This window comes from Centroberyx affinis, unplaced genomic scaffold (assembly GCF_046629955.1).
Source record: "Centroberyx affinis isolate AG114_WGS23_722 - 3 ecotype Tasmania unplaced genomic scaffold, CSIRO-AGI_Caff_v1 ptg001765l_1, whole genome shotgun sequence".
NCBI lineage: Eukaryota > Metazoa > Chordata > Actinopteri > Beryciformes > Berycidae > Centroberyx > Centroberyx affinis.
This window is the reverse complement of record NW_027280162.1, coordinates 196,091-221,862: the sequence shown is the minus strand read 5'-3', so window position 1 is coordinate 221,862 and position 25,772 is coordinate 196,091. Positions and strand designations below refer to the sequence as shown.

Here is a 25,772-nt window from a genome sequence, read left to right as displayed (position 1 = left end):
ACCCATGTCTTTGTAGAGGACTCCTTACTTCTGGTCATGTGCTTGGCTCTAGCCTTCATTATGGCCTTCATCACTCAACAGCTTTACCCCAGTTCCCATAAAGAACCATAGCAGTCATTGTGTTATTTTTCCTGACATAACTTTACCCATCAGTTGTTTTGATTACATTTTTAATCATCCATTTTTACATAGAATCCCATCAAAGCAAACCAAATGAAGACATCATTTTGTATTGTGGATGTAATGGAACTACAAACTACACCAACTGTTATAAATGAATAGTTAGCCTGTGTGGGACATAGACTTCATAAAAGACGAGAGTATAGAGAGAACTGCCTTGTGCAGCGGCAACACAACCCCTCCTCTCTCTTTCTCTCTGCCCTCTGCTCTGGCTATCGCAGCTACTGGACTGAAAGCTGTGCTGGAATGAAAAGAGTCATTGTTTACCAGGAAGCACAACTCCATGACAACTGCAGAGGCTTTTAAGGGAGCACTCCTTTAAGGGGAAAATTAAGCATATAGGAAAAAGCAGCAAGTAAATGGTTCTAGGCCCCCTAAGCAAATCCTAAGCAAAGGGATCCTTTTGTACACACTGTGACACAGCTAGATATAGCACCGAGCCCGTACAGAGAAAAAGCCCCGGGCTGGACACTGTCTTTACCTAACAGCTGACGATGCAGCACAGGAGGGCTCTTTGCAACGAGCCCGGTGCTGATGAAGCATCGGAGGACGCAGGTTTCTGCAGCAAGGGCGCTCTTCCTCCCTCTCGGCCTCTCTCCCAGACCCTCCCGGACTACTCCTGTCTCTCCTCCTCATGTTAGATAACAGTAAACAGTGGAGCGCTCAGAGAGACAGCCACCTCCTGACTCCCCCCACACAGCCGATCTGCTCCTGAGACCTGGAGGGATAAACAGTCGGGTTGTGACTGTGGCAAGGTCGACAGGTACGCACTTGGTTTTCATTGTGCTGTGTAAAGTTTGACTTAGGTTATGCAATACCTTTTTTTTTTTTTTTTGTTACGTGCTCTTGCTTTTCAGTGTGTTTGTAATTAAAACACAGCCACCACACTGACCCTGACTTGACAGTGCAGTAAAACATGCATATACACATGAGCTGACATGGTAGCCAACAACAGGCTTTAAAGGCCTCTGGCTGCGTTAATCCTACAATCTCTCCGATTAAAAAAAAGAAGAAAAAAAAGAAAGTGAGATACACATGGGTTTTTGCCCTCAGATGTAGCTGTTGCCATAGCGATAGCAATCGGGATGGAGCAGCGGGAGGTGAATGACTGAGCGGAGAGCCAGAGTGCGTGGGAATATGAAGGGGCTGCCTGTGGGGAGCTGGCTCTCTCTCTCTCTGGCAGAGGAGACCGGCACATTCTGGCAGTTTCTTAGAGGGCGTTATTGGAAAAACGCTCCGTCAGTTCACTATATTGACATCTGTGTTGGGCAGCAACATTACCGCAGTGCTGCTCGCTGTGCATTCCTCCACCTCAATCATTCAGGGAGAAATCCCTTAAGACCTTGACCTACAGAGTCAGCCGATGGACCCCACAGGCCATCTGTGGCCCACTTCTGCACAGCAATTAGACTGGAACCAGCTTTTCAGACAGTCCAGACAGTCACGTGTTTGATACCTGCTAACACCCCCAACTACTGAGATAAAAGCCTCAAATGAATCTGAAATGCAGCATTAGAGTAGCAGAGGACTAGCAGGCTTATGGCACTGACTGGAGCCACGCTGTTCCCACCAGATAATCATAGGGGAGATGATGTAAGGTTAGAGGGATGAGATGGCAGATTTGTGGGTACTTAGGATGGTGAATGAAGAGATGCATTTGCACATCCAAAATAGGTTATTTTAAAACACAGAGAAATCCCAGTAGAAGCTACAGTAGATACCCTCTAGAAACCACATATTTGCAAATACAGTGGGAAACGAAATAAAAATGACAACAGAAAACTATTAAATCAGAGAGGTAACAAACAGCATGACTGCAGACATTTGGCAGCATTTACACAGAAAATCTAATTTAGCATCGAATTTTATCTCGGTTTCACAGATTTGATTCAGTCTGGTTGAATGATCAGATCTAATCTATTCATTAAGATGTGTTGTGCCTGTGTGTCCGCTGGGCTGGGGTTGAATTACTTGCCATCAGTCAATACGGGAATTGGATTATCTAAAAATACAAAAACCATCTGATCAAAAATCTTTTGTCATAAACAGCTTCTTATATCCAGTCTATAAATGAATTATTCAGAGTGTAAATCTGTATTTCTATTATGTGAATTGCGGCTTCACTTTACATTTTAAACTGAGTTAATTGATTAAGTAATAAACCACAAGAGGCTTTGCTTTCACTGTACAGCACAGCACCAAGTGGCTTAATTTGCTTTTATGAAACGGGGGTAACACACCACTGCATTAAAAAGTGGAGAACACAAACGTTCTTTTCATGTTTTATTTTTAATCAATAATAATGAAATAATAACAACACATAAATATTGTTCTTCCGCCAAGCAATATAATTTTTGAACAGCAGCTAAACAAAGTCCAGTATAAATGGTGATTCCCACATAATATTTACATTAACAGTGATGTGATCACAGATTTGTGTTTATGAAGTGTTATTACATCTTCAGATATTAACTGAGGAGCAGAACTATCCGTTTTATAAAAGTAATTTTGATCCTAACCCCACTCTGTGTTCCCACATTCACCACACTCCTGTTTTATTGTATGTTCTGCAGGTCCCGGTGAAGAACGAGAGAGTGATGATGTTAGCTGCTGTCCGGCCCTGCAGAACTCTTCTTCCCACGCTGAGCCCTTTTACTGTAGCTGTAATTAAACTGTATGTAACGAGTTGGACAAGTCAGTTAAACTCACGCCTCTGATGGAAATACTATCCTTTATCCAAACCCAGAGTTTAGATTTGTCTTAATCAGCAACAGGGCCGTCTGTTCTGCAGCTGAGCACAGGGTTTGAGACTGGGGAGCTGGAGACTCATCCGCAGAGGAAGCTATAGCCTTTTACCTGCATCAGTGACAGTTGTAACATGTACAAGGTTCAAACACAGCTTTATTAACATCAAGGCATGTCGTTCAGTCCATACAACTCAAATATTATGTTCCTTAATCCCTTACCTTTAACATGTGGGTTTGTTTTCCGCATCATTTCTGGTGTTAAGTTAATTCATCATTTGTACATTATCATAAAATGCTTGCTTCAGTAAATTACATTGAGTTATATTGTCAAGGACAGATTTCAAATGTAGCAATGATGAATTGGTGAAGGGCAAAATCCGAGACAAATCTGTGATGTCATTGTTTTCATCAACCCAAGAATACAACTCTGTTAAGAAAAGGACACAATCTGTGCTTACAATCAATACCAGAATACTAAATACAAACATTTTTCAAGATTGATTTGCGTTGTCTGTGTTATTTGCTAAACAAATATAAATTGTTTGCACAAGTCTACTGTAGTAATATTTGTTCAAAAATTAGTGAAAATGTCTCAGACATTAGAAACTCTAGGCAACATGCTATAGTCACACATTGCTGACTGTAATTGTTCACACATTATAATCTATACATTGTTAGTTGTTTATAGTGTATTTCACAGTGTTAAATGTCACACTATGGCATCTTATTAGGTGGGTTCTGGGCTCCAGGAGTCTCTGACGAAGCAGGAATTATAGAAAGGTTTGATGTGCTATTTAATAACTCATTTATTATTTTGTTTAGGTTAATAGTATAGCACAAAGGGATACTTTATTGACAACAGCTATTCTGACTGAGCATAGGTTTCACTGCTTTTGCTACATCAAATCAGAAAAAGGTTAAAGGTTGTCAGGAGGGGATCCCAAGATAAAATGTTCTCAGATAAGGGCCCCCAGTCAATCCATAAGGGGGCGAAAAACCCATGCTGTCACCTATATTAGGCTGTACAGCGGTTTTATTCAGTGTCCATTAAATCTAATTTAGATTGAGCCCTTTGGGATTTTGCATAGTTTCTGAACACAACTGGAGATGCCATGTACTAGATAAACTGTGCCATACATTCAGCTATTTCACCAGAGGGATGGGGAGCAGGTCTCTAGGTGTCACATGACATTATACTGTGTGCACTGAGGTAAAGCTAAGGACCATTTCTCCTCCTCCCCTCCCTCCCCCTGCCCCACCTCTCAGTCCTCTGTGGCGTTGGTGGCGTCCTTGCGGCTGATGATCTTGTACACGCTCTCTCTGAAGCTGCTGTCAGAAGTCAGGCGGCGGGCCGTCTCCCTCAGATCCTCCATGCTGCCGCTGTCAGCTTGTGACACAGCAAACGACTTGGAGTGTTTCACTGTAGAGGGGCATCCAGATAATAAAACACCATTCAGCAGGGACTTCATAAAATAACTAAAGGATAAATACACATACTACTACTACTAGTATTACTGTGGCTATTACTACTAATACATATCATATACTGTATATTACTACTACACACACGCCTACAACTACTGCTGCCACTACTAGTGTTACTACTAATACTGCTACTTCTACTACTATCACACTACTGCTGCTGCTAATACGACTGCTGCTACTACAACTATTGCTACTACTACTGCTACTGCTACACCTGCAACTACAACTGCTATTACTACGAAGACTACTACCACTAATAAGAATAAGAATAACAACAATAATAATGATATAAACTTCATATTTTCATAGCACCGTGTTTCAGTGCAAACAATTCACTGAAAAATGAAACATTTTATGGTTACGTTTTTATAGATGGGTTTTGCTATGGAATATGAATGAATTCAAACATAAAATATGCATGCTGCCAGACTCTGTATGTTGTGATGATCAGTGTGATGTACAGACTTACACCAGTGGCGTCTGGAGGCTCTCCTCTGGATTCGGCAGCTCTTGATTCGACGTGCAGCAGCTTTGTGGAGATACACGGCATTCTTCATTATAGATGGGAGCTTTGCCTCAATCTCTGCTGCACAGATGCACTCCTCAAAGAATTCTGGTTGAAAACACACACAAACACACCTATCATATACCAATACACCAATACACTCATTCTATTACAGTGGTTCTAAAACATTTTCATGTCATAGACCCCCAAATAGCCAAATATTAAGCCATAGACTCCCACTGGATAAGATTTGTATCCAATACCCCCATATGGGAAGCTTTTGTTGTTGATGTAGTATTGACTAGTGAGGGAGATAATAGTGGTGAGAGTGAAATCTGTGTTTGTGTTTCTTATACTGTCCTACTGGAGTAATTTCTAGTGATAATGTAAAATTAAACTATTTCTCATTTTGCTGGGATCTCCCTCAAGGATCACTGAGAACTGCTGGCTGCTCTTAAACCCATGTAAATGCACAACACACCCACACATACACACATTTCATGACCCTGACTTATTGCTGCCAAGTGCCTCTGCCAAGTGTATTATTATTTCCCCTGGTGAAAAACTAGTCCAATCAAGGAAACCACACTGAGGTGATTTGAACATGTAATACCTGTTCTATCCAGGAGAGGGCAGTCACACATATACAGTATAAGAAGTGGTTATGCAGTGCTGATCTCTATGATGTGCTGACATTTTGGTGTGTACAGGGGTGCAGCCCAGTGTTTCTGCACCGGTCTGTATATTATGTTAAACTGCATTTGTACATTAACCATATTTCTGTGAGTATGTACACTACCAGTCAAAAGTTTGGACACACACATTTTTCTTTATTTTTTACTATTTTTCACATTTTAGAATAATAGTAAAGACATCAAAACTATGAAATAACACAAATGGAATTATTCAGTGACCAAAAAAGTGTTAAACAAATCTTATATTATATCTTATATCTTATATTTTAGTTTCTTATAGTAGCCGCCCTTTGCCTCAATGGAAAGGCAAAGGCTTTGGAAAGAAATTCATACATAGGCATCAACTTCACTATTTATATTTGTCTATAAAACAAATTTCAAGCATTTAAGCATAAGCCTTTACATCAGAATGGCTTTAAGATAATGAAAAACATTACAAACAGTACATTCAATCAGGCATGTCCAAACTTTTGACTGGTAGTGTATGTGGAAATGTATTTGCATTTGAATATGTGTATGTGTTTGACTGGGGGGTAGTGCTGATATGTTGCACCAAACTCAAGGTCTTTTCCGAGTCCATATGATCCACTGGTACATTCCGCATGAAAGTGAATCACCATGTAGCTCAATCTTAATGTATACAACTGTTATTCCTTCATATTCTTCACATTTCACAGCTCCCAGTGAACTAAAACTAGCTGTGCTCACTGCCGCTCTACACAGACTCACTAATAAACGCCTCACATTAAGGCTGGATCAACAAGAGATTATCAGATGAAATTCTCTCCTGAGGCTTTAGAGCTTCTACTCATCCAGATTTTTGTATGGAGTTTGGCGTGACGTCCTCCCCATACAAAAGAGAACGACACATATTGTGTCTGACCCGTCCCTGACAGCAGTGGGTGCACTCACGCCTCAGCTGGCTGACGTCCCCCTTCATCCTCTCGTCGCTCTCCTTGGTGCGCTCCAGTGTGTTCAGGCCCTTCTCCAGGTCCTGCAGGGCCTCCTCCGCCAGCTTCAGCCTGCGCTCCAGCTCCACCCGGGACTCCATCTCTGCCTGGGACACACAGGACAGGACACACTCCAGCAAAAAGAACCAGTGGTACTGGGAAAAAGTACTCAAATCCTTTACTTTAGTAAAAGTAGCAATACCATAATGGAAAAATACTCCAGTAAAAGTGAAACCTCATGCTGCAAAGTAACTAGTAGCTACAGCCATTAGATAAATGTAGTGGAGTATAAAGAACAATATTTCCCTCTGAAATGTAGTCGAGTGAAGTCTCAAAATACTCAAATAAATTGCCTCAAAGTACCTCAAAATTGCACTTAAGTACAGTACTTGAGTAAATGTACTTATGTTACACAGATAACATACAGGATATTTGTAAACTCTCAACCTGACTAAGAACAAGGGTTAGACCGATGAAGCCAGTATTGGCCTTTCAATTACAATCGGATATTGGGCGGTCAGTGTTGCCATCACTTCTCTGGATGTGAGGATATGATTATACTCAACAGCAACAGGAGTGTCAGTCTGTAAAAACCTGCAATGAAACCTGCCTCACCCTGCCTTGAAAAGCTGCTAACCCACCTTAAAGAATTTCATGAGTCTGGGTTTCAGTGGAGAGTTTTAGTGTCCCATTATGGTCTAAATGCTGCTTCAAAGGCTTTTCCACCCTGCAAAGAATTAAATTCTGGGCAAAACACTGAATACTTGGAATTTTTTGAACATGATAATGTTCAAAAATTGCCCAGTAAAACCAGTGCATCCAGTCGGTTGAGGGCGAGGTACTTTGCTCGAGGACAGTAGCTGTTGAGGCAGGGGAGAGTGTGTCAAACAACTTATCCTGTACTAAAATACTTTAAAATAATACTATTTGGCTTAATTGAGAAAATGGAAAGACGGGTGGTTCAGAGACATGGAGTCAAGCTGTGAGTTAAAGTAAAGGGGAGATGGAGCAGAAAAGGCAGGGAAGTAATTTAATACAGAGAATCAGGGAAGGAGAGGAGAATGGACATTTTTTTGTTCTAGTAAGTGTAATGTGATATCCACCTCCTCATGCTAAAGAGACTCAGCTAATCAGGGTGCAGAAGAGGAGAAAGAGAATTTACGGCTGAGCCCTCTGAAGGCGTCATGGGCCTGATTTAATGAAGCTTCTCTGATGGGACGAGCCCACGGGATAACCTTATAACATCCCACTCTCACCCACCCACCTTTACTCTCATATCCAAGCCAGCTTTCCATGCAGGACCTCACCACAATTATTACTACAAGGGATTGTTATACCAGATCCTGTGGCTGGATTTAATCAGAGCGATGAAGCTTGTTTTTCATATGGTGAGACAAAAAAAGAAAGATTATTTTGCTCCCATTAAATATAGTAATTGTGTGAGAGATTAAGTCAGAAAGGATATTAAAAAAAGCTTGTTTTAGACAGAAACAAAAAATCTGTATACTGAGACAATCTAGCTTTTATTTGACCATTCACGTCTAAAATTCTCAAATGTTTTGCATTTTACTTGTAGGTGGCTTGTAGTTTGTTTTATAGGTGGGAATTCATCTTTTTGGAACTTTCTTTACCTATTAGACTTGTTTTACTTTTTACAAATCTTTCAAAGTAACACTTTTACAGCCTCAAAACATGTAAAACACACTCTCCAATGAATTCAGAGTGACAAAATGAGAGACAGTGTTTGAACAGCAGCCATCACACTGCAGTTACAGATTAGGCCTAAAAAATGAGTTCCAACAATGTTTTGTCTCCATGTTAATCCAGGCTGAGAGGCTGAGTCATGCTGGTTTACCTTGAGCTCGGCCTCAGTCTGCTGCTTGTCCACAGTGAGCTGTGTGAGTGACTGCTGCAGCGTGCAGGCCTGGGACGAGTAGAACTCCCTCTCCTCCTGCAGGACTTTAGCCCGCTGCTCGTTCACCCTCAGCCTGCACAGGGCGAACACCATCAAACACACACACAACATAACATAACACATAATGCCATTTGCTTTTATCAAAAGTGCCTTTCACTGACATGAGTGCATAGATTTTGATCATGAGCAGCCCCAGTGGGAATCTAACCTCTGCTGCTGAAAGTATTGGTGCCATGCTGTACTCACTGACTTATACACACATGCATGGACACACAGTCAAACACACACATTTTCTTTCTCTCTCTCTCTCTCTCTCTCTCTCTCTCTCTCTCTCTCTCTCTCTCTCTCTCTCTCTCTCTCTCTCTCTCTCTCTCTCTCTCTCTCTCTCTCTCTCTCTCTCTCTCTCTCTCTCTCTCTCTCTCTCTCTCTCTCTCTCTCTCTCTCACACACACACACACACACAGACCTGCAATGTCATTACAAGGCTGATACACCAGGCATAGGACTTGTTCTCAAAGAGGCTAATTGCATCTTTATCTAACATCACTTTGGTCAATAGGTCCATTGTTTAGCGTCTTTCAATAGGATAATATCATGTATCACCCAATGTCACTACTTCATTGTGATATGATTCTATTGAAAGAGCAAATACTAATTAAATCTTTCACAAAATGAGATCTGGAACATATTTGGGAATATTATTTGAAAATTAAAGTTTTATCACACTTTATATGACCATGTAGTTCAATGCGATGAACGTCAATTTGACTATCTAACATGTGATTTTGCATGTTAGTAGATATCATTATATATAGACGTCATAATTTTGTCCACATGACCCAGCTGTATTTGTCAGTCAGGGTGTGACCATGAGGAAGAGTGTGTCAGGAACACTGAGGTTCATACAGTTCAACACTCCTGTCATACACAGGTTGTATCCGGGGAAAAGGCCTGCTGACGTCCACTGAGTGAGGAGCGTCTCTCACACTGCGCGCTGCATAACAGAACATTAGTGCTACGCAGTCAATAGCATCTGTCCATAATATCCCATTTACTGGTGCTGATCGATGGGCTGGTTGTTTAGGGATCAATACACATTTCCACTAGTAGTTACATCCTCTCTGCCATTAGCACTGAGGAAGCCAGAATCACCGACCATTCGGACGCCAAAATAAAATTTCCAGTCTACCTGCCTCTTCTTCAATCTCTGAGAACAAATGTATGAACCTAGTTTGATTCCTCATTTCCTAATTTAGAGGGTAATCGGGGGGAGTGATGTGAGGTGATGATGACTAAATATATAGAATGATATGTTGTAGCTGTTGGATGAACATGTCAACTTTTCAGGAAGAATAACAGCCTTGTTTTTCATCAGGTTTCATCAGCCCAAGATGTTGGAGAATTGCTCCAACCCATAGAGGAGCATGTAATCCTTCAAATTCAAATTCCTTCATGTCTATTACACCAGGCAGTTAATCCCAGTCTGAGTGTAATATGCATATCAGTCTCTCCTGTATCTCTCCGTATCTCTCCTCAGGTCTCACTCACTTGTCATCAGCCTGCTCCTTCTCTTTCAGCAGGATCTTCATTTGGTCCTCAATGTGGCGCAGGTCCTGCAGCAGGTCCACGTCTCCGAGCTCTGCGGCGTCCCCGGGCTTCCTGCAGGCCGACTCCGAGTTCTGCTCTGCCGTCTCCGCCTTCTCCTCGTGCTCCTTGACCCCCAGCAACTCCAGAGTTCGCTGTTTCTCCTGAGAGAGCTCCTGGAGGAGATAAACACAGTCTGCACTATCTGTTTCCACCACCTCTCAATCTGTGAGACAGGCATCCGGATCTTAAAGAATTTCACCTCTATTGGTTGCAGTGGAGAGTTTTGGTGTCGCATGTTACAACTGTTGATGTAAGAACGTCCAATAAATGTACTAAACCATTGACATAATACTAATTAGCAGATAATTGTGTAATAATCCTGTTAACGTAACAAACTTCCCATTCATATAATAAACTTACCTACCATTAATGTAATAACTTTTTTTCCTGTTAACATAATAATTATTACATTATTAGGTGTCATTACATTAAGAGGAACGTTGACATTTTTGAAACATAAGCCGTTTACCATAATCACCAAAGGCCTCTTCCATACATATTTATCCCTTTTTCAGGTGTAGCACCATAGTTAATAGCCAAATTTGTGAATGGGTGACAGTTGTGTATTGAATTTTAACTGTTATTACATTATTTGTTTTGTTCCCTTCAGCTAACATTAACGGGAAACAAGTTATTATGTTAACAGTAGGTAAACTTTATAACCTTATTAATGGGAAATTGATTATGTTAACAGGATTATTACACTATTAACAGCAAATTGTTATTATGTTAAGGATTTATTACATTAATGGGAAGTTATTACATCAACAGTTGTAACATTGCATGGTGTGAATACTCCAATGGTGTAAATTCATGAACACAGTGAATATTCTTCAGTTGCAAAGTTTAGGTTCATGGAGGAATTGCATAAGAGGATATGCTAGCTTTTTAGTTGCTTGTTTATTTGCCCTTACAAAACAGTTTTATTCATACCTCAATGGATTTCTGAAGCAGCACTGTTAAACTGCTCAGCTCCTCTTTTTCAGCCTCCACACCTTTCAGGGACTGAGCTGTGCCGTCCAGGTCTCTGCCAGTAACACACACAACACAAATCCTGCATTTACAGGCTGGTGCTTCCAGTTTCAGTATACAGAGCGGATCATAATCAATTTCAGTTCAGATTTCAGATGCTGATATTTCTCTTACAGTTTGATCTGCTCCTGCTCTGTCTTCAGCTCCAGCACCACCTCCTCAAACTTCACCTTCTCCTCCTCCAGCACCTGGTTCAGACGCTCCAGCTCCTGCACACACACACACACACACACACACACACACACACACACACATATTTTTAAATGCTGAATTAGGATTTTGATGCATGATTACGCATGATTCAGATATCACAGGGGTTCAGCATGGTTTAAAGACATGCAAAGACACAAAAAGTTTGCTAATTGTTTTGCCATTTTACTTGGACAGGCCAGCCTCTCTGTAAACTGTAAGTCTTGAATAGCAAATTTGTGAACACATCAAAGGACAAATATCTCCTGCATCACACACACACAAACCCAGACAAAAAAACACTCCCACACTAGGACCATACCATTGTTCTTATTTTAGTTTCTGTCAGTCAAAATACACAGAGCTTCAGGTGTGACAGCATGCAGTGCTCTTACCTCTCTCTGCGCTCTCTGGTAGCTCAGCTCCTCCGTCTCCTCCATCAGTTTATCTGGAGAAAGAAAACCATTTCACACAACATGCCTCGCCTTGTTCAGTCTGAAAAAGGTCATTTATCCACCTGTCATCCTCTCAAACCGCGGTGCCCTTTCCTTCTCTTACCCAGGTACTCCTGCTTCTCCTTGGCCAGCTGCAGCCCCTGAGCCTCCAGACTCTCTATCATGGCCTCACCCAGCTGGGCATTCTTCCATGTGCTGTTGGGTTGGAGACAGAAAGACAACCAATGGGTGATTTGTCCATTTATAATATTGTGAGCAGGTAAACAGTTGTTTCCCCTGATTTTAAACAGCTGTAACTGACAGAGGGAGTGTAATTTGTGTCGGCTGCAATCCTCTTTCATCCCTCATTAAACTGTCCATTAATATTCTGCTAATTTTGGTGATTGCTGAATGGATATCACCACATATTATATACCATTGTGCAAACTGGATGCATGATACCTAATTCTTCAGATTCATATCTCTTCCGAAAAGCAACATTTAAAAGGAGAGTTTATGTCAAGGAAGTACTCACACTTTCCCTGACTCCTGCAGCATCTCCACCCACTGGGCCTGCTCCTCCTCAGACTCAGCAGCCAGCACTACGGTTCCCTGGGGGACGAATACAGAATACTGCACATCAGCGTTTCTACAATAATGGGGTCAGGACCTAAAATGGACTGTGGAGTTGCTTCTTTTGGATCGCCGCGGTAGTAAAGAGATGTTGTTATAAGCCTGTGGCTCAGAGTGGAGATAAATTCACTCCATTTGAAAAAGGCTGAAAAGGTTTAAGGATTCGGGTGATACTTCAAAAATAAGTATAATTCTTATAGGCCCTGATCCTGCTGGACTTCTTTTGGACTGCTGCCTTTTGAGCACTTTTGAATTTTGACTTTGCACTTACCTTTTATGCAATATGTGATGCCATTTTTGCTCATGTACATTGTTGCATGTTGTTTGTCTGCAAGTTTATGCCCAAAATAGTACTTTTAATCTCAGTGGGGACTACCTGGTGAAATAAAGTTGAAATAAAAATAGATGATGAAGTGAGAAAGTGAGAAGTGAGTGTGATAGTATCATGTTCTTACAGTGAAATCTTCCAGATTGATCACCATGGCGAAGGGCATGCCCATGTCCTCGTTGGCTGACACCACACATCCTCCCAGAGGAATGACACCCTGAGACACATGTAGAAATAATACATTTAATTACAGTGTTGTGATAATCTGGATGGGTCACAATGTGCTCTCTTCAATAATACACTCTTAAGAAGGATGTGTCATTTTGAACACATCTGTGTATCAACATACACCTGTGTTACTTTTCAACACAACATATGTTAATAACAACAGATGCTGTGTTAAAATGTATTGTCATTAACATATGTTGTGTTGAAAAGTAACACCAGTGTGTTTTGTCCCAAAGAAGACACACAAATGTGTTAAAAATTACACATCCTTTGTAAGAGTGTACTTCTTTCTCTTTTTGGCTTTATATTAGGTGCAGAATCTCAATAATGTACAATTTCCAGCATAAACAGACTGCACTCTGGAACTAATTCAACTTTTTAACCTTCATGTAGTTTCAACCTGATCACAGTCTCACAGCCATACATTTCAGCATTCTGCCTTCAGTGGCTGTGACTGACTAATCATTACACAATAGAGCATATCCATAGTATTCTGTTACATCACCACATAGCCATCTTGGTAGGAAAATAACAGGTGATTGTAATAAATTAACATGTCATTATAGTCAATTGACAGCCACATCCAATGAGCTGTGCATAGGTAAAGCACCATATTCATAGGAAATGCATGTGACATCATGGGACATCAATCTTAATTAGTCACACCTGTAGACTATACCATGCAATTAACCATAAACGGACAAGTGTTGATAATTCATCTTATAGCTCAATTAGTTTCACTTACAGCATCTGAAGTCATCATATACATCAAGAAATGTATTATTTTCACATGAAGAATTTTTTCCAAGGCATTATTTACATCAGATAGTCCTCACATCATAGACCAAAGCTCATGTAATTCATAATAAATCCCTGAATCCTATTTATCCTGATTATGTTGGTGTTGTTGTGATAATGCCATTACATAGTCTTGTCCTATTTCTGCTCTGCTGAGTCGGCCATAATGGACCCAGAAGAGCAAGTCCTCCGTTTATAGTAGGAAATTATTAATCAATATGTTTATTTTTGTTAACTCAATTTTACAGCACTTTGTTAATATAAGTGCTACACATAATGTAGTTATTGCTGTTATAAAACCCACATAGGTTTAGACGCATGTGTTCATCAGAGAGTAAACAGGGACAACAAACACCTCAAGGTCTGAATATAGTTTCATGTTTTTCATAAAGGTTTCATTTGCTGTCCTCATTAAAAACTAGCTGAAAGGCACGGCACATTATGTCCTCTGAAACCTCATCCCATATAAACAACCAGAACTCTTTCTTCTTCCTCTGTGGTCACTTAAATATAGGCTCAGAGGAGAGGGGAAGCCTCACCTTGGGGTGGATGTTGAAGTATCTGTTGGTCTCAAAGCATCTCTTCTCGTTCTCTGCATAGTAGAGCAAGAAGCTGTCTTTGATGATGAAGAATCTGTACCGAGGAAGACGGAGAAAGCAGCAGTGAGACAGAAATCAATGAATCAATGAATATGAATCTGATGAGCCAGGTAACTTGTTGAATAACTTGTTATCACTGTGTGTTCACTTAAGTCCACCAATGCACTTTTATCTATTGTTATACAAGGCTATTTGAACATGCTGGCTTGGTGATCCTACAAAACAAATTCCCTGTAAGAGGAGGCAGTATATGATTTTTTTTTCATCCAAACCTCCCAGCCTTTGACTGAGAATTGGGAAAACAGTCCAGATGAAAGAAGTCAAGACACAAAACTCATCTCAACAGCTTATCCTCCAAATAATTTCCATCCTCACAATTTGTGTATCAGTTGCTTTGGACAATAATATGGACAAAACTTGGAGGGATGATGCATCTTTGAATTACAGTATGTTCCAGCATTTGAAAAATTACACTGATTGGCCTGATGGAGGCGCTATAATTAAAGGTCAGAATTTCTAACTTTGAAAGACCCTAACTACCTATAATAAGTCTAATTTACATAAAACTTGCTACACTTTTTATTCATTAATTTATTAATGCACCAAATTGTTTTAGCAGCTTTGTAAACTCTGTTTTTGAAAAGCAATATGCAAATTGAGATTATTGTTACACAAATCCAGCTAACATTACAAATTATTACACTGATTGTCATAATGCAGGCACTTAAAGATCAACATTTTTAATGTGAAAGTAATATTGTAGACACCACTGGTCTAATTTCCAAACACTTGGACAGATGATGCATTTTGGCTCTGTGCTCTGCAGCTGTTTAAAAAATGTACACTAATTGCCCTGATGGAGGCGCTGTAATTAAAGGTCAAAATTTCTAACTTTGAAAGGCTGTTAGTGCTCCACCACTGGTCACAGTTCAAATAATCATGCGGGTCAGTCACCCACAGCTAAATGTTTGCTTAGGGATCATTTCACCACACTGGCTGGCAGATCTGTTTCAACTAATCACCCTTTTTTTAAAGCTGGCGGCAACTCAAAAAATAACACTAATTCATGAGCTTATCCAGGACCCCTCACTGCCTTACGGTCCACTCTAGTTTGGCACGGAGTCACGAATTAAACGAGCATTTACTGAAATGAATGAATGAATGAAGTTCAAACTCAATCTTTTGACCGTTTTGACACCAGCAAATGTTAAAGGGTAGAAGAGCACAGCAAATGGAATTTCTGGATGCGCTGTGTATTGTCGTTTTAACTGAGTTATGTAAACTAAGAGCATTATCATCAGGTACCGGTCCAGGCATTTTAACATCCAAATACACACTCAGTACAGGCATTTTCACAGCCTAATATATATCCTGTTGTGATCTTTGTTACATAAAGCAGTCCTCTAATAATAGTTCTGTTCCAAAATCCTATTTACCCATTTTGGGGGGAAATGTTGTCATTTGGTCAACCAAGGACTGAGTTACCTACTGTGCTTTAAAAATTACCATGATTTGTTGTAATTTAGTCAATCATTTTGTAAGGAGTTTTTCAAATGGTGTTTATGAAGCAGTTGAAATCGGGTTTTTTGTGCTCTTAGTACAGCAGAATAATGCTTTTCATTTTCAAATTCAGACAGTGTCATCTAAACAAGTCAACCTCAGTATACTAAATTGACTTACAAATACTTTAAAGTGATTGTCTAAACTTTAAACTTTCTGCCACTCATTGCAACCTCCTGTGAGGGGAAACCCCACCCATCTAGGATTCCAGGTAGGTTAAAACAAACTCTAAGAATGATTTACATATTGTCACAGTCAGGCAAAAACTTTGTATCTCTTTTCAGGACCTAAGAAAAACAACTTTGTTTTCAGCTTGACCACCATGCATTTTAGAGTTTATCCAAAGATTTTCATAAACTATAGGATTGTAGAAATTTCTTAACACATAAAAAGGAGCATATAATCCTTATAAACCTAAAGTTAGAACAGGAAAATCACCAATGCAGAACAGTGCAGAATAGAGCGGACAGCGAAGTCCCACCACACCCCAGCCTCACCTGCGGGACCACTTGGCAGAGGGGCGTCCGAAGGGCCTCTTCCACAGCACCCCATGCAGCTGCACCTTGGTGCTGATGTCCAGCACTTCCGAATCGCCGTGCTCCATGGACGACCAGGGGGAGAACAGAGAGTTTCTGGACGAGGAGGAGAACATCCTGCCTGGCTTCCCCCCTTGGGAGGTGGGGCCACAAAAATATCAATGGAATACAAAAAAATAGATCAAAATACAGTCAGTCAATAACAATTAACAAGCCCCATACCACACACACACACACACACACACACACACACAGAAAGACACAGGCACAGCCGCAAGGACAGCCACAACACAATACAGGAAAAGTAGCAAAGAAATTTCAATAACTCAGCAGGGTGGAATGATGCAGCTGCCAATACGGACATCAGCTGTAGGCGGACTGCACAGCGCAGATGAAAACAGGGATGGGATGAGAGAGAGAGAGCGAGAGAGAGAGAGAGAGAGAGAGGGAGGGAGAGAGAGAGGTAGAGGGAGGGGGAGGGAGGAAGAGTAGGGATGTGGGGGGGCAGAAAAGAGAGAAGCTTTAGGAATGAGTTGCTAAATCTGGGGCTAGGTCAATACGCTCCTGTCATACTCTCAGCCAGTAAAAGCTGTTATTCAGATTACTGTACTCCCAGCAGCAGCAGCAGCTCTATCTGAAGCTCTTGGCAGGTACGGCCTCTCATCTCTCCATCATTCCCTCCCTCCATCCATCCCTCCATCACTCCAGCAGTGACTTAACAGAGGCGCGGCCACGCCACTCTCCAGTAAAGAGATGAGATGGAGAGCAGCTGAACGTCATCTATACGTATATCAGATTAATTTATAGAACATGTGTCAGCAGAGTGGATGGACAGCAGATTAGAAAGATATTGACAGCTCTGCCTCGCCCGTCCAGGACAGGCGAATGGATAAGCCTGCAAGCACAGAGTTGTTGTTGTTGTTTTTTTTAATACAAGGATCAGCCCAGAGTTTCCATGAGGAGATTTTCATGTCAGGGTGGGCCGGGCTCTGAAACAGCATTTGAGGAATTTCATTCGACATGAAACGGCCGCACTTTTTGAAATATATGACGTCATGCTCAGTTGACTTTCCCTGGATGTATAAAGGTTAGAAAAATGTACATCAGGGATAGACTTTTTCCCCAAAATTGATATACATTATATTGGAAGTAAACCTTTCACTTAGCTGATGTGACTCTCAGATTCACAGTTCTTTGCAGCAGGGTGAGTCCACCTATTCAAGTCTAGGGGAAAGATTACTACACACTGTTATAGATACATATACATGCTACTAACTGATTGTTGATAAGACAGAGTCGTCAAAACATACCAGAGAACCCGTAACATTTTGAGATTGCACCAGTTAAAAAACTTTAATTCAATCGTCATAAAACACTTTGCTTTACAACTGCTTTTCACAATCAAAAGTATGGAAATAAGGCAGACTCCTTATGGAATGACAAGAAACACATGAACCCCTCCTAAAACTATCACAAAGATTAACCCCCGCCCTTACACTCCTCATTCAAGCTCAACCGCCCGACAAACCCCAGTATGTGCTGTTTGTTCTCTCTCTGTTTGAATGAGTGAAAACATCACGTCAAAGTCCTGCAGAAAGCTAACAGTTTAAAGGAGTACTAAGGTCAGAATTCAAATGTTGTTTTCCTCTGTTTATATACATATATGATCAAAGATGTGACTCATTACAACTGGACGTGGTCTTGATTGGCTCCCATCACTAAACAATCACTAAAATCCATCCAATCAGGCAAGTTTGCAGTGTTTGAGCTGAACCCACTGGAAAGCCTTCAGCTGGTGTTGTCGGCCAATCAGGGTCCAGTATTGTGACCGCTCTGGCTGTGAGGACTTTAGTTAAACTATCATGAAGAACAGTATTCTTATCCTGAGCTATAGTAGATATAAAAACAAAACCAAGAAAACTGAATATGAGACCTTAAATGTTGCTTTGCTCATTGACAAACACACATCTAATGGCATGATTCTAAATTGTTGGGATCCACAGGAAAATATGCTATATCTCCCAAGCTTCTCTCAATAAAATTTAAACTTTATAACTAGTTCGCCTGTTCTTCTTTCATCTTCTTCCACAATATAGACATAGCAAGGTAAGTAGTGAACAGTGGGAATGAATTTTAAAAGGTGACATTTTATTTAAGTGCAGCTTGGTGGATCATATGGATGCTGAATTTAGCAGTGGACCCAAACTATGTTGAAAAGGTCTGAATTCATGTGTGTCGATAAGCAGGAAAACATTTAAGTGCCAAATCTCAGCAGGGATTTTGACGCAACGATTTCTAAAATACATGGAGAGGTAAAATGGCACATACTGGGGCTTTCCTCCAACATGTCCACCAATAAAGCAACACTCCTCTCTGAAACTGTGGGGCATTTTCCCTTTTGAACACATAAAGTTGTTCACAACAGTTCCCGGTAAAAAATAAAATCATCATGCAGCTTCTGGTCTGCATGCATTCCCCCCTATCGTATCTCACTGTGTTTGTATTTACGCAAAGGAAGTTTAAAATGATAGGTGTTTCTCTTCTGGTAATAAAACTTCTGGAATTAAATGACAAGTCACATGTAAAACCCTTTAGTTCAAATTTTTACATAAAATGACGCCTCTTGTCTGCCAGCACTACAAAGAACAATCTATCCCCTGTCCCCAAAAAGAAAGGAAAAAAAAAACAGTGAGCATGTATTCGTGAGTAAGCAAATTCGGTCTCACACAGAGAGCATGAGGACTGTGGAAGAAAAAGTTATTCTGTACAGTATACATACATACTTACATACATATACATACACGTGAGCTCTGCTCTGAGCAGGCAGTTACAGTAACACCCACAACATCCACCCACTTTGCCCTGATAAAGAGAGAGCAGCCTACTTACATATTAAAGGATCAACAGGTTCCATGTATTTCTGTTAAATGATACTGCGGCAGTAATTGGGACGTCGGGCCGGGCTGCGTTCAAGAGCGTCTCGTCTGACCCATCTCGATATGTGAATCACACAGCAACCGCTCTGATATGAAGGCGAAGCCCATGTACAGTTGATCTCTGCCCGCATTTCAGAGAAACCGCTACACTCCTGAGGAAGAAGTGACTTTGCCCCGAATTCATTTAACAGCTGCATGATTATTGCTCAGGTCTGATGAATTAATGGGAAGTAAAACGAGCTGAAGGGCTAAACAATAAAAGACTTGCTCAAATTCCTCCAGTCCCAATCCTTTGTAATGTCTATTGTGAGTGTACTCCTGAGCCAATGGTCCCAAGATGGTCAGTTCATCCAGGTAATGCCCTTTTCCAGGCGACTCATTCAAAACTGTTAAAACGACCCTCCACCTCAAAATAACCTTAATATCTCTCTATACAATCATTTAGATTCTATACAATTTTTCCTGCAATCTCTATTATAATTACTTTTCAGGTAAAACAGAAACAGAAAATAATGACATCCAGAAAAAATTTAAAAAAAGGGAGAGTTAATGCTGCGATATTTTGAGGCTGGTAGAGTATTGTCCTGATGCAGGGATTGGGTTTGAGCTGACTGGACCATGAACCTTGGGATGTGATCAGAGGAAAAACACCATCAGTATCCATCACAGGCTTCCCATCAGGCCAAGGAAAAACGTGTTTTGTCTACAGGCCACAATGGCCAGTAAACCCCAAAACTCATTTCACCAGCCAACTAGATTTTTAATAATAGGACAGGACCTCCGGTTGGGAGACAAACTCACGAGCCAAAACAAAAAATGTACAAGCATTTGGTTGGCGACTGATGCTAATTTCTCGACCTGCTTCCCACAGCTGGTTACTTGACTGTAGCAGAGAACAAAGATCTTCGTTGGTAAGAAAATAAATAAGGATCATCCTTTACTAACAGTAAGAATAATGTCCTTATGGCGATGTCTTTCTCAGGTTCTGTTTCATCTTGCTACTATGGCACTTAAACGTTCACTTAGGCCAGCCTAATCCGTCTGGATTACTGGTGAGAGATATCCACTCTGTACAATAATTAAAAAAAAAAAAATAAAAAAAAAAAACGTTGACTTTGCCTTCTAGATATCACAAGATATTTTAAATCTCACTATGCAACTTCCATCTAGTAAAACATCACTGACGAAATCATGGTTGGTTCTTCGAATTTGGACAGGTCATGGGCACATTAATGTAACACTGAAGCAAGACTGCACTGTGATCTAGAAACCCCAGCTAAAGGGTGCGCCCGGGTCTTTCTAAAAAAAACAAAAAAAAACAAATGGATCAACATTTCAGGTGGAATAAATGGATGTACATAGTTCTATAGTCTCATCAACAGTGTCAGCACAAAACACGTCTTTGTGTGTGTTGGTTGTTGCCGTATCGACTCCGATTTGTGATTTCCTTCTCATCCCCGTCCATTCTCTGCTTAACTTCAGCTCGGAGCCACAGGATGTCCCCGCAACTAGAGCAGGCTTGGTCCAAGCAGTCCATCAACAGACAACAAGTAATAAGACATTTAGATCCGTGATGTTTGAGGTCTCTGTTCGGCTGCTTCCCCTGTACACCTCGCTCGCTCCCTCCGAGCCTCCGGGCCTCGGCTCCGGGTCTAGTGGTGGTGACCGACGGACAGGACCAGAGGGATGAGGCAGCCCAGCACCAGAGCTCCCACCTCCACCTTGCTCAGTCCCTTCCCTCCGTTCCCTCCTGCGGCGGCGTGGCTGTGGCCGCCGCCACCGACCTCGGGCAGGACGTGGACGGTCGCCACGTAGAGGAAGGTCCCGGCGGAGAAGAGCATGGCCACACCGGTGGCGTTGACGTCCGACAGGGCCTCCTTGCTGCTCTGAGGGGCGAGAGAGCACATACAGAGGGTTAAAATGGCCGGGGATTACAGTGAGCGTGAGAATATGAGACATACCAAATATTTTTAAAAAGTCACACCTTTATAATTTGCTATTATAGCTATAGATCAGACATTTAAACAATAAACAATGAATTTGAAAACATGTCTCCCTTCTCATTCTTGCTTATAGAAGTCAGCAGAAAATTGAAAGCTGTTTGATACCAATGTGATTATCAACATTCAGATGCAACGGCAAAGATGACACCTCATTTATCAGTTTAAAGCTGCAATACCCAACTTTTTATTAACAATATATAAATAGGATATATTACATATGATCACTCTGTGTCTGACTGTCTGTGAGCCAGAGTACCTGCCTAAATCCCCCCCCCCCCCCGTTAGAGTGAAATTAGCTTTTCAATGATGTTCAGGATGTTTTGGGTCATATACCATCTGTTGTGGGCGTAGCCAGTGCTGAGCTGGGTTGCGGATATCAATGTGAGGCTAGTGGCCACAGCACAGGGAAGTCAGAGCAACAACAATAATAGTGGATAGCGGTTGTTGTTCAAAAACACAGAAGAACAGCGACATTGGTTGTTTTTAAGATTACAGATTGCCTGCATTCACTGCCTGCTTCTTCAAGGCCTGAGGAGGCTTTACATACCGGTTCCCTCAACCTCAGGCTAGGTGCTGCTAGTAAATAGATGAGTGACAAATGGTTGGGGCAGGAAATTGACAAACTTTGGGGGAGGAGGGTGGAACTAACAGCACACTTCCTGGCTCAAGGAGAAAGTTGCATTTGGTTTCTTTAAACAAAATTGGGTAATTCACCGGAAATCATGATTGATATTTCATAATTTGCACACATACATAAAAATCTTTTCCACTCCATGCAAGTCTCTCACATGAAAAAATGTCCTCTGTGTGAAAGTGTATGAAGTCACTTACCTGACTGAGGCCTAAAAAGGTGAGCATGGCGAGGACGGGCGCTGCCAGGGCAAAGACCAGGAGGTGTTTTCGGATTCGGTTCCTCTCCAGCCCAGCATGCATCAGGAAAGATACCAGACCAAACGCTGCTGGAGCCTGACAGACGACAGGGCGTTAGGGTTAACACGGGTTTACATGTGGACACCTACAGTATATACATGGTTTTACTTGGTTGTACACACAAAAGATTATACAATATGAACAAGGATATGAGTCACTATTACCTTATGCAGCATGATCGCCACAAAGACAATGAGCTGAACACTGGTCTGGGAGGTAGAGGCAGCCGCTCCTAGTGCCACTCCATCAGCTGGAGATGAAAACGAAAAGAGAGGGATTCGCTGAAGAAGATACTTGTAGTATTCTCTCATTAATACAATGTGAAATCTGTTGTGATTCTAATACTGACAAAAAAAGAGCAACTGTTTCCACTAAAAACAGAAGCCCAAAATGATCAGCCTTGTGTTTTAATTGAGAGTTCTTGTGCTCGATTCAGAAGATGAACTTTATTGATCACTGAAGTGAAATTGGGTCATTACAGCAGCAAAGAATAAAAGGTATAAGCTGAAGAGCAAAGTTAGAAAAGTAATAAAATATCACATATTGCCAGATTTACAGAAGTCTGCCGTTTATGGATTTACAAATGTCACCAATAATTCAGAGGATTCTCTGTGAAACCAGTGAGAAGGGCAATATGAAAGAAAATGCAATATGCCAATAGAAAGCAGCTCACAGCGGCTACTGAACACTAATGGTTGCTACTGTAATTTATCTGAAATTAAGGTTACAAGACTACAATATGTCCTCCAAACAATGGTTGGTTTCAAGCCAAAATGGCTGGTAGATTAGAAAAGACTAACCAGCTACAGGCAAAATTGACTTGTGAGAGGAAACTGAAGAATTTGAGCTTCAATACCCAGAAATCCTGTAACGTGACGCCAGTAAACTGCACACAGCGCGATCATGTTTACCAACCCGACCGGTCTGGGATGCTTGGTTGAGAGAGGAAAAAAAAATCTAACGTTGATGAATCCAGCTTTCTCTGGACAGAGCGCTCACTCCCTGCTGTTTAGGAGACAGTTTTTGATTTCACTCTCAAAGTTTCGATTAACCACTTCCTGAAAGTGAAGCGCACATACCCGACACCTCTCTCCTCTATCACAGCCCCAAATTGTGATTTAGGCTGATAAGACGGGTGTATTTTTACATAAAACTCTTGCCTAGTGCAGCTTTTCGCACCCTAGTTTCCACTAACCCTCAATAGTTCAGCTGAGAATGTGATCATGAGACAGTAATCAGTGTCAAACCTACCTGCAGCATGGACCACTAGACCCAAGGTGGTGGTGATTTTTGAGGAGGCAATCCTAGCCGACTCTGGGTCTAAACAAGACAACAACCACAGGTCAGAAAGATTCTTGTGATGAACAAACTCTTAAAATGTTGCAGAAAAATGCGTAAGAAGAGTTGTGTGTTAATGACAGAACAGTATCTCCACCCTGAGCACTGCACTCTGAAGGAGGCCTTTGTACAATCACATGTTGATGGATTTGGAGTGGCAAGTGCCTTGGAGACTCTTTTCTTTGTGTTTTTTTTCATGCAACACTGACCTTCACTGCTGTGCACATGGGAGCTGCCTATCTGGTCCACCAGCAGCATGAAGACGAAGCCCAGGACCAGAGACACTCCGATGTAGGCGTGGAGCTGCTCGTGGCTGTGGCTGTGTTCCCCGCTGCTGCCCAGCGGTGTGTCTGCCTCGCCCTTCGGCTCCGACACCTCCACCACTCCCACCTGCCCCGGGGTGTGGTGTCCACCTGCACACACACACACACACAGGTGAGGAGAGAACAGAGCGAGGCAGACAGACTGGTAATATCACAAAAACACCTGAATACATCAGTAAATAAGTCGTTCAATTCCCAATTCCTGAAACTGCTCGGCATAGAGACCATCGCAAATCCACATAAGCACAAAAAGACCAATTTAAGACTTTAGTATTCATGGATGACAACCATCTAGCATGCAAATAATCAGGGACCAAATATTTGTGCTTGACAAAGACTGTTACGCAACAGAAATAGACAGCGTCATCAGTATTTGTAGTTCACTGCTGCTTGTCGAACTTTGTCCTATTTGAGTAGAATTCAAACTGTTATTGGCTGCTGCCAAATGTGTGTTACATGATCTACTGTACTGTACTGCAGTGGTTCCCAACCTGCGGTCCGGGACACCCCTGAAAGGGTCTGAAGCTCACAGGAGGGTCAAAAGGCCTCAGAGAATTTTAAGTATAGGAGTTGTACAAGATGGAAACCATTAACCAATGACAAAATCTGTTAAAAAAATCTAGATATTAGGCTATTTCTGCTGGAAGACACTGAATCCTGCTGCCACTGTCTTGTACTGGTTTTAAGCAGAATGAAATGCAACTTTCAAAGACACACACACACACACACACACACAGCATGTGGCCTTGCCTAGATCAGAGCGAGGGGGCACACATTCTGGGGAGTCCCTGAGGATATAAACCTGGGAACCACTGCTTTGATTAACTCTAACCTTCTAGGATTTCTTCATAGAGCGCGTGGACGCCTTCAGGAATGATAACAGCAAGCGCCGTTCCACACAGCAGCCCCGCTCCCAGCACGGTGACCAGCTTCAGCTTCTCCTGGTGGGGAGGGAGAGGCACAACCAAGGCGTCAACACAGATCTAGCTCTTTGTTTTCATGCCATCTAAACACAAGATGTTGAGCTGATTATCTGATAACATTACAGAGTTTATGATGCAACTGCCACCTCTGTTTGAAGACAACTGAGGTTGAGGTTCACCGATAAAAAAAGATGAACTTTTACCTCACTGGAAAATGAGAAATGTGGCGTTTGTTCGGTTCAACAATTTGGCAAAGTTAGGGCTGACCAAGCTTTCAGGCAGCGCTTGTACATGGCTGTGCTTGTTACTTGAAACTCACCTCTGAAAAGTTGACTGCTAAAGGTATTGTCCCGGCGACATAACATCCCACCAACATGGACAGGGACAGCAGGCTGATCGAGCTAAAATCGTCCATAACTGCAGACTTTTCTTGTTGGCCAACCTACTGCTCAGCTAATGCATGAAATCCAACCTGAAACTTTGAACACGAACTTTTAGTGCTGCCCGTGATGTACTCAGCCAAATTACATGCCACCAACTGCGACTGTTAATGTTTGTTATGCAATTAGGTTCCTCCTAGCTCAGTTTACTGCCTGGCTATCCTAGCGTCCACGTTAACTAGACGTTACAGCCTCTGGCCTGGCTAGCTAAGCTAACTAGCTTCGGTAGCTTTCGCGCTCTATCAAAAACCACAAACGACGAACCCTGGCACGTTAACCTTCTCGTGCAAAGTACCGATTTCCCGCATCGTTTTGTGGGCCCATAAAGCCACAACAGGCGCATCCGTCAAAAACAAAACTGGAATTACCCGACTGGGCTAGTGGCTAACAGATCATCGCTTGTTTGGTGCTGAAGAAA

General features: G+C 41.7%; 2 protein-coding genes across 4 annotated transcripts; both read right to left on the bottom strand.

Moving 5' to 3' along the window:
• Positions 1–4,189: 4,189 nt before the first annotated feature.
• plekhd1 (pleckstrin homology domain containing, family D (with coiled-coil domains) member 1) lies at positions 4,190–16,577 on the bottom strand. Its single transcript, XM_071529110.1, has 13 exons — positions 16,423–16,577; positions 14,306–14,399; positions 12,868–12,957; positions 12,315–12,391; positions 11,904–11,995; positions 11,741–11,793; positions 11,271–11,365; positions 11,058–11,151; positions 10,026–10,237; positions 8,418–8,550; positions 6,525–6,669; positions 4,882–5,025; positions 4,190–4,347 (listed from the first exon to the last, which is right to left on the bottom strand). Exons 1-13 carry the CDS (start codon positions 16,575–16,577, stop codon positions 4,190–4,192), a joined length of 1,542 nt encoding a protein of 513 aa, XP_071385211.1.
• A 1,207-nt stretch (positions 16,578–17,784) lies between these two features.
• slc39a9 (solute carrier family 39 member 9) lies at positions 17,785–25,744 on the bottom strand. 3 transcript variants are annotated; one of them, XM_071529080.1, is made up of 7 exons: positions 25,234–25,744; positions 24,824–24,932; positions 23,878–24,081; positions 23,582–23,650; positions 22,495–22,580; positions 22,232–22,366; positions 17,785–21,283 (listed from the first exon to the last, which is right to left on the bottom strand). In XM_071529080.1, exons 1-7 carry the CDS (start codon positions 25,327–25,329, stop codon positions 21,050–21,052), a joined length of 933 nt encoding a protein of 310 aa, XP_071385181.1. In that variant the 5' UTR covers positions 25,330–25,744; the 3' UTR covers positions 17,785–21,049. The 3 variants fall into 3 exon arrangements, with proteins under 3 accessions (XP_071385181.1, XP_071385182.1, XP_071385183.1); XM_071529081.1 differs by lacking the exon at positions 23,582–23,650; XM_071529082.1 differs by lacking the exon at positions 23,878–24,081.
• Between the last annotated feature and the right edge of the window lie 28 nt (positions 25,745–25,772).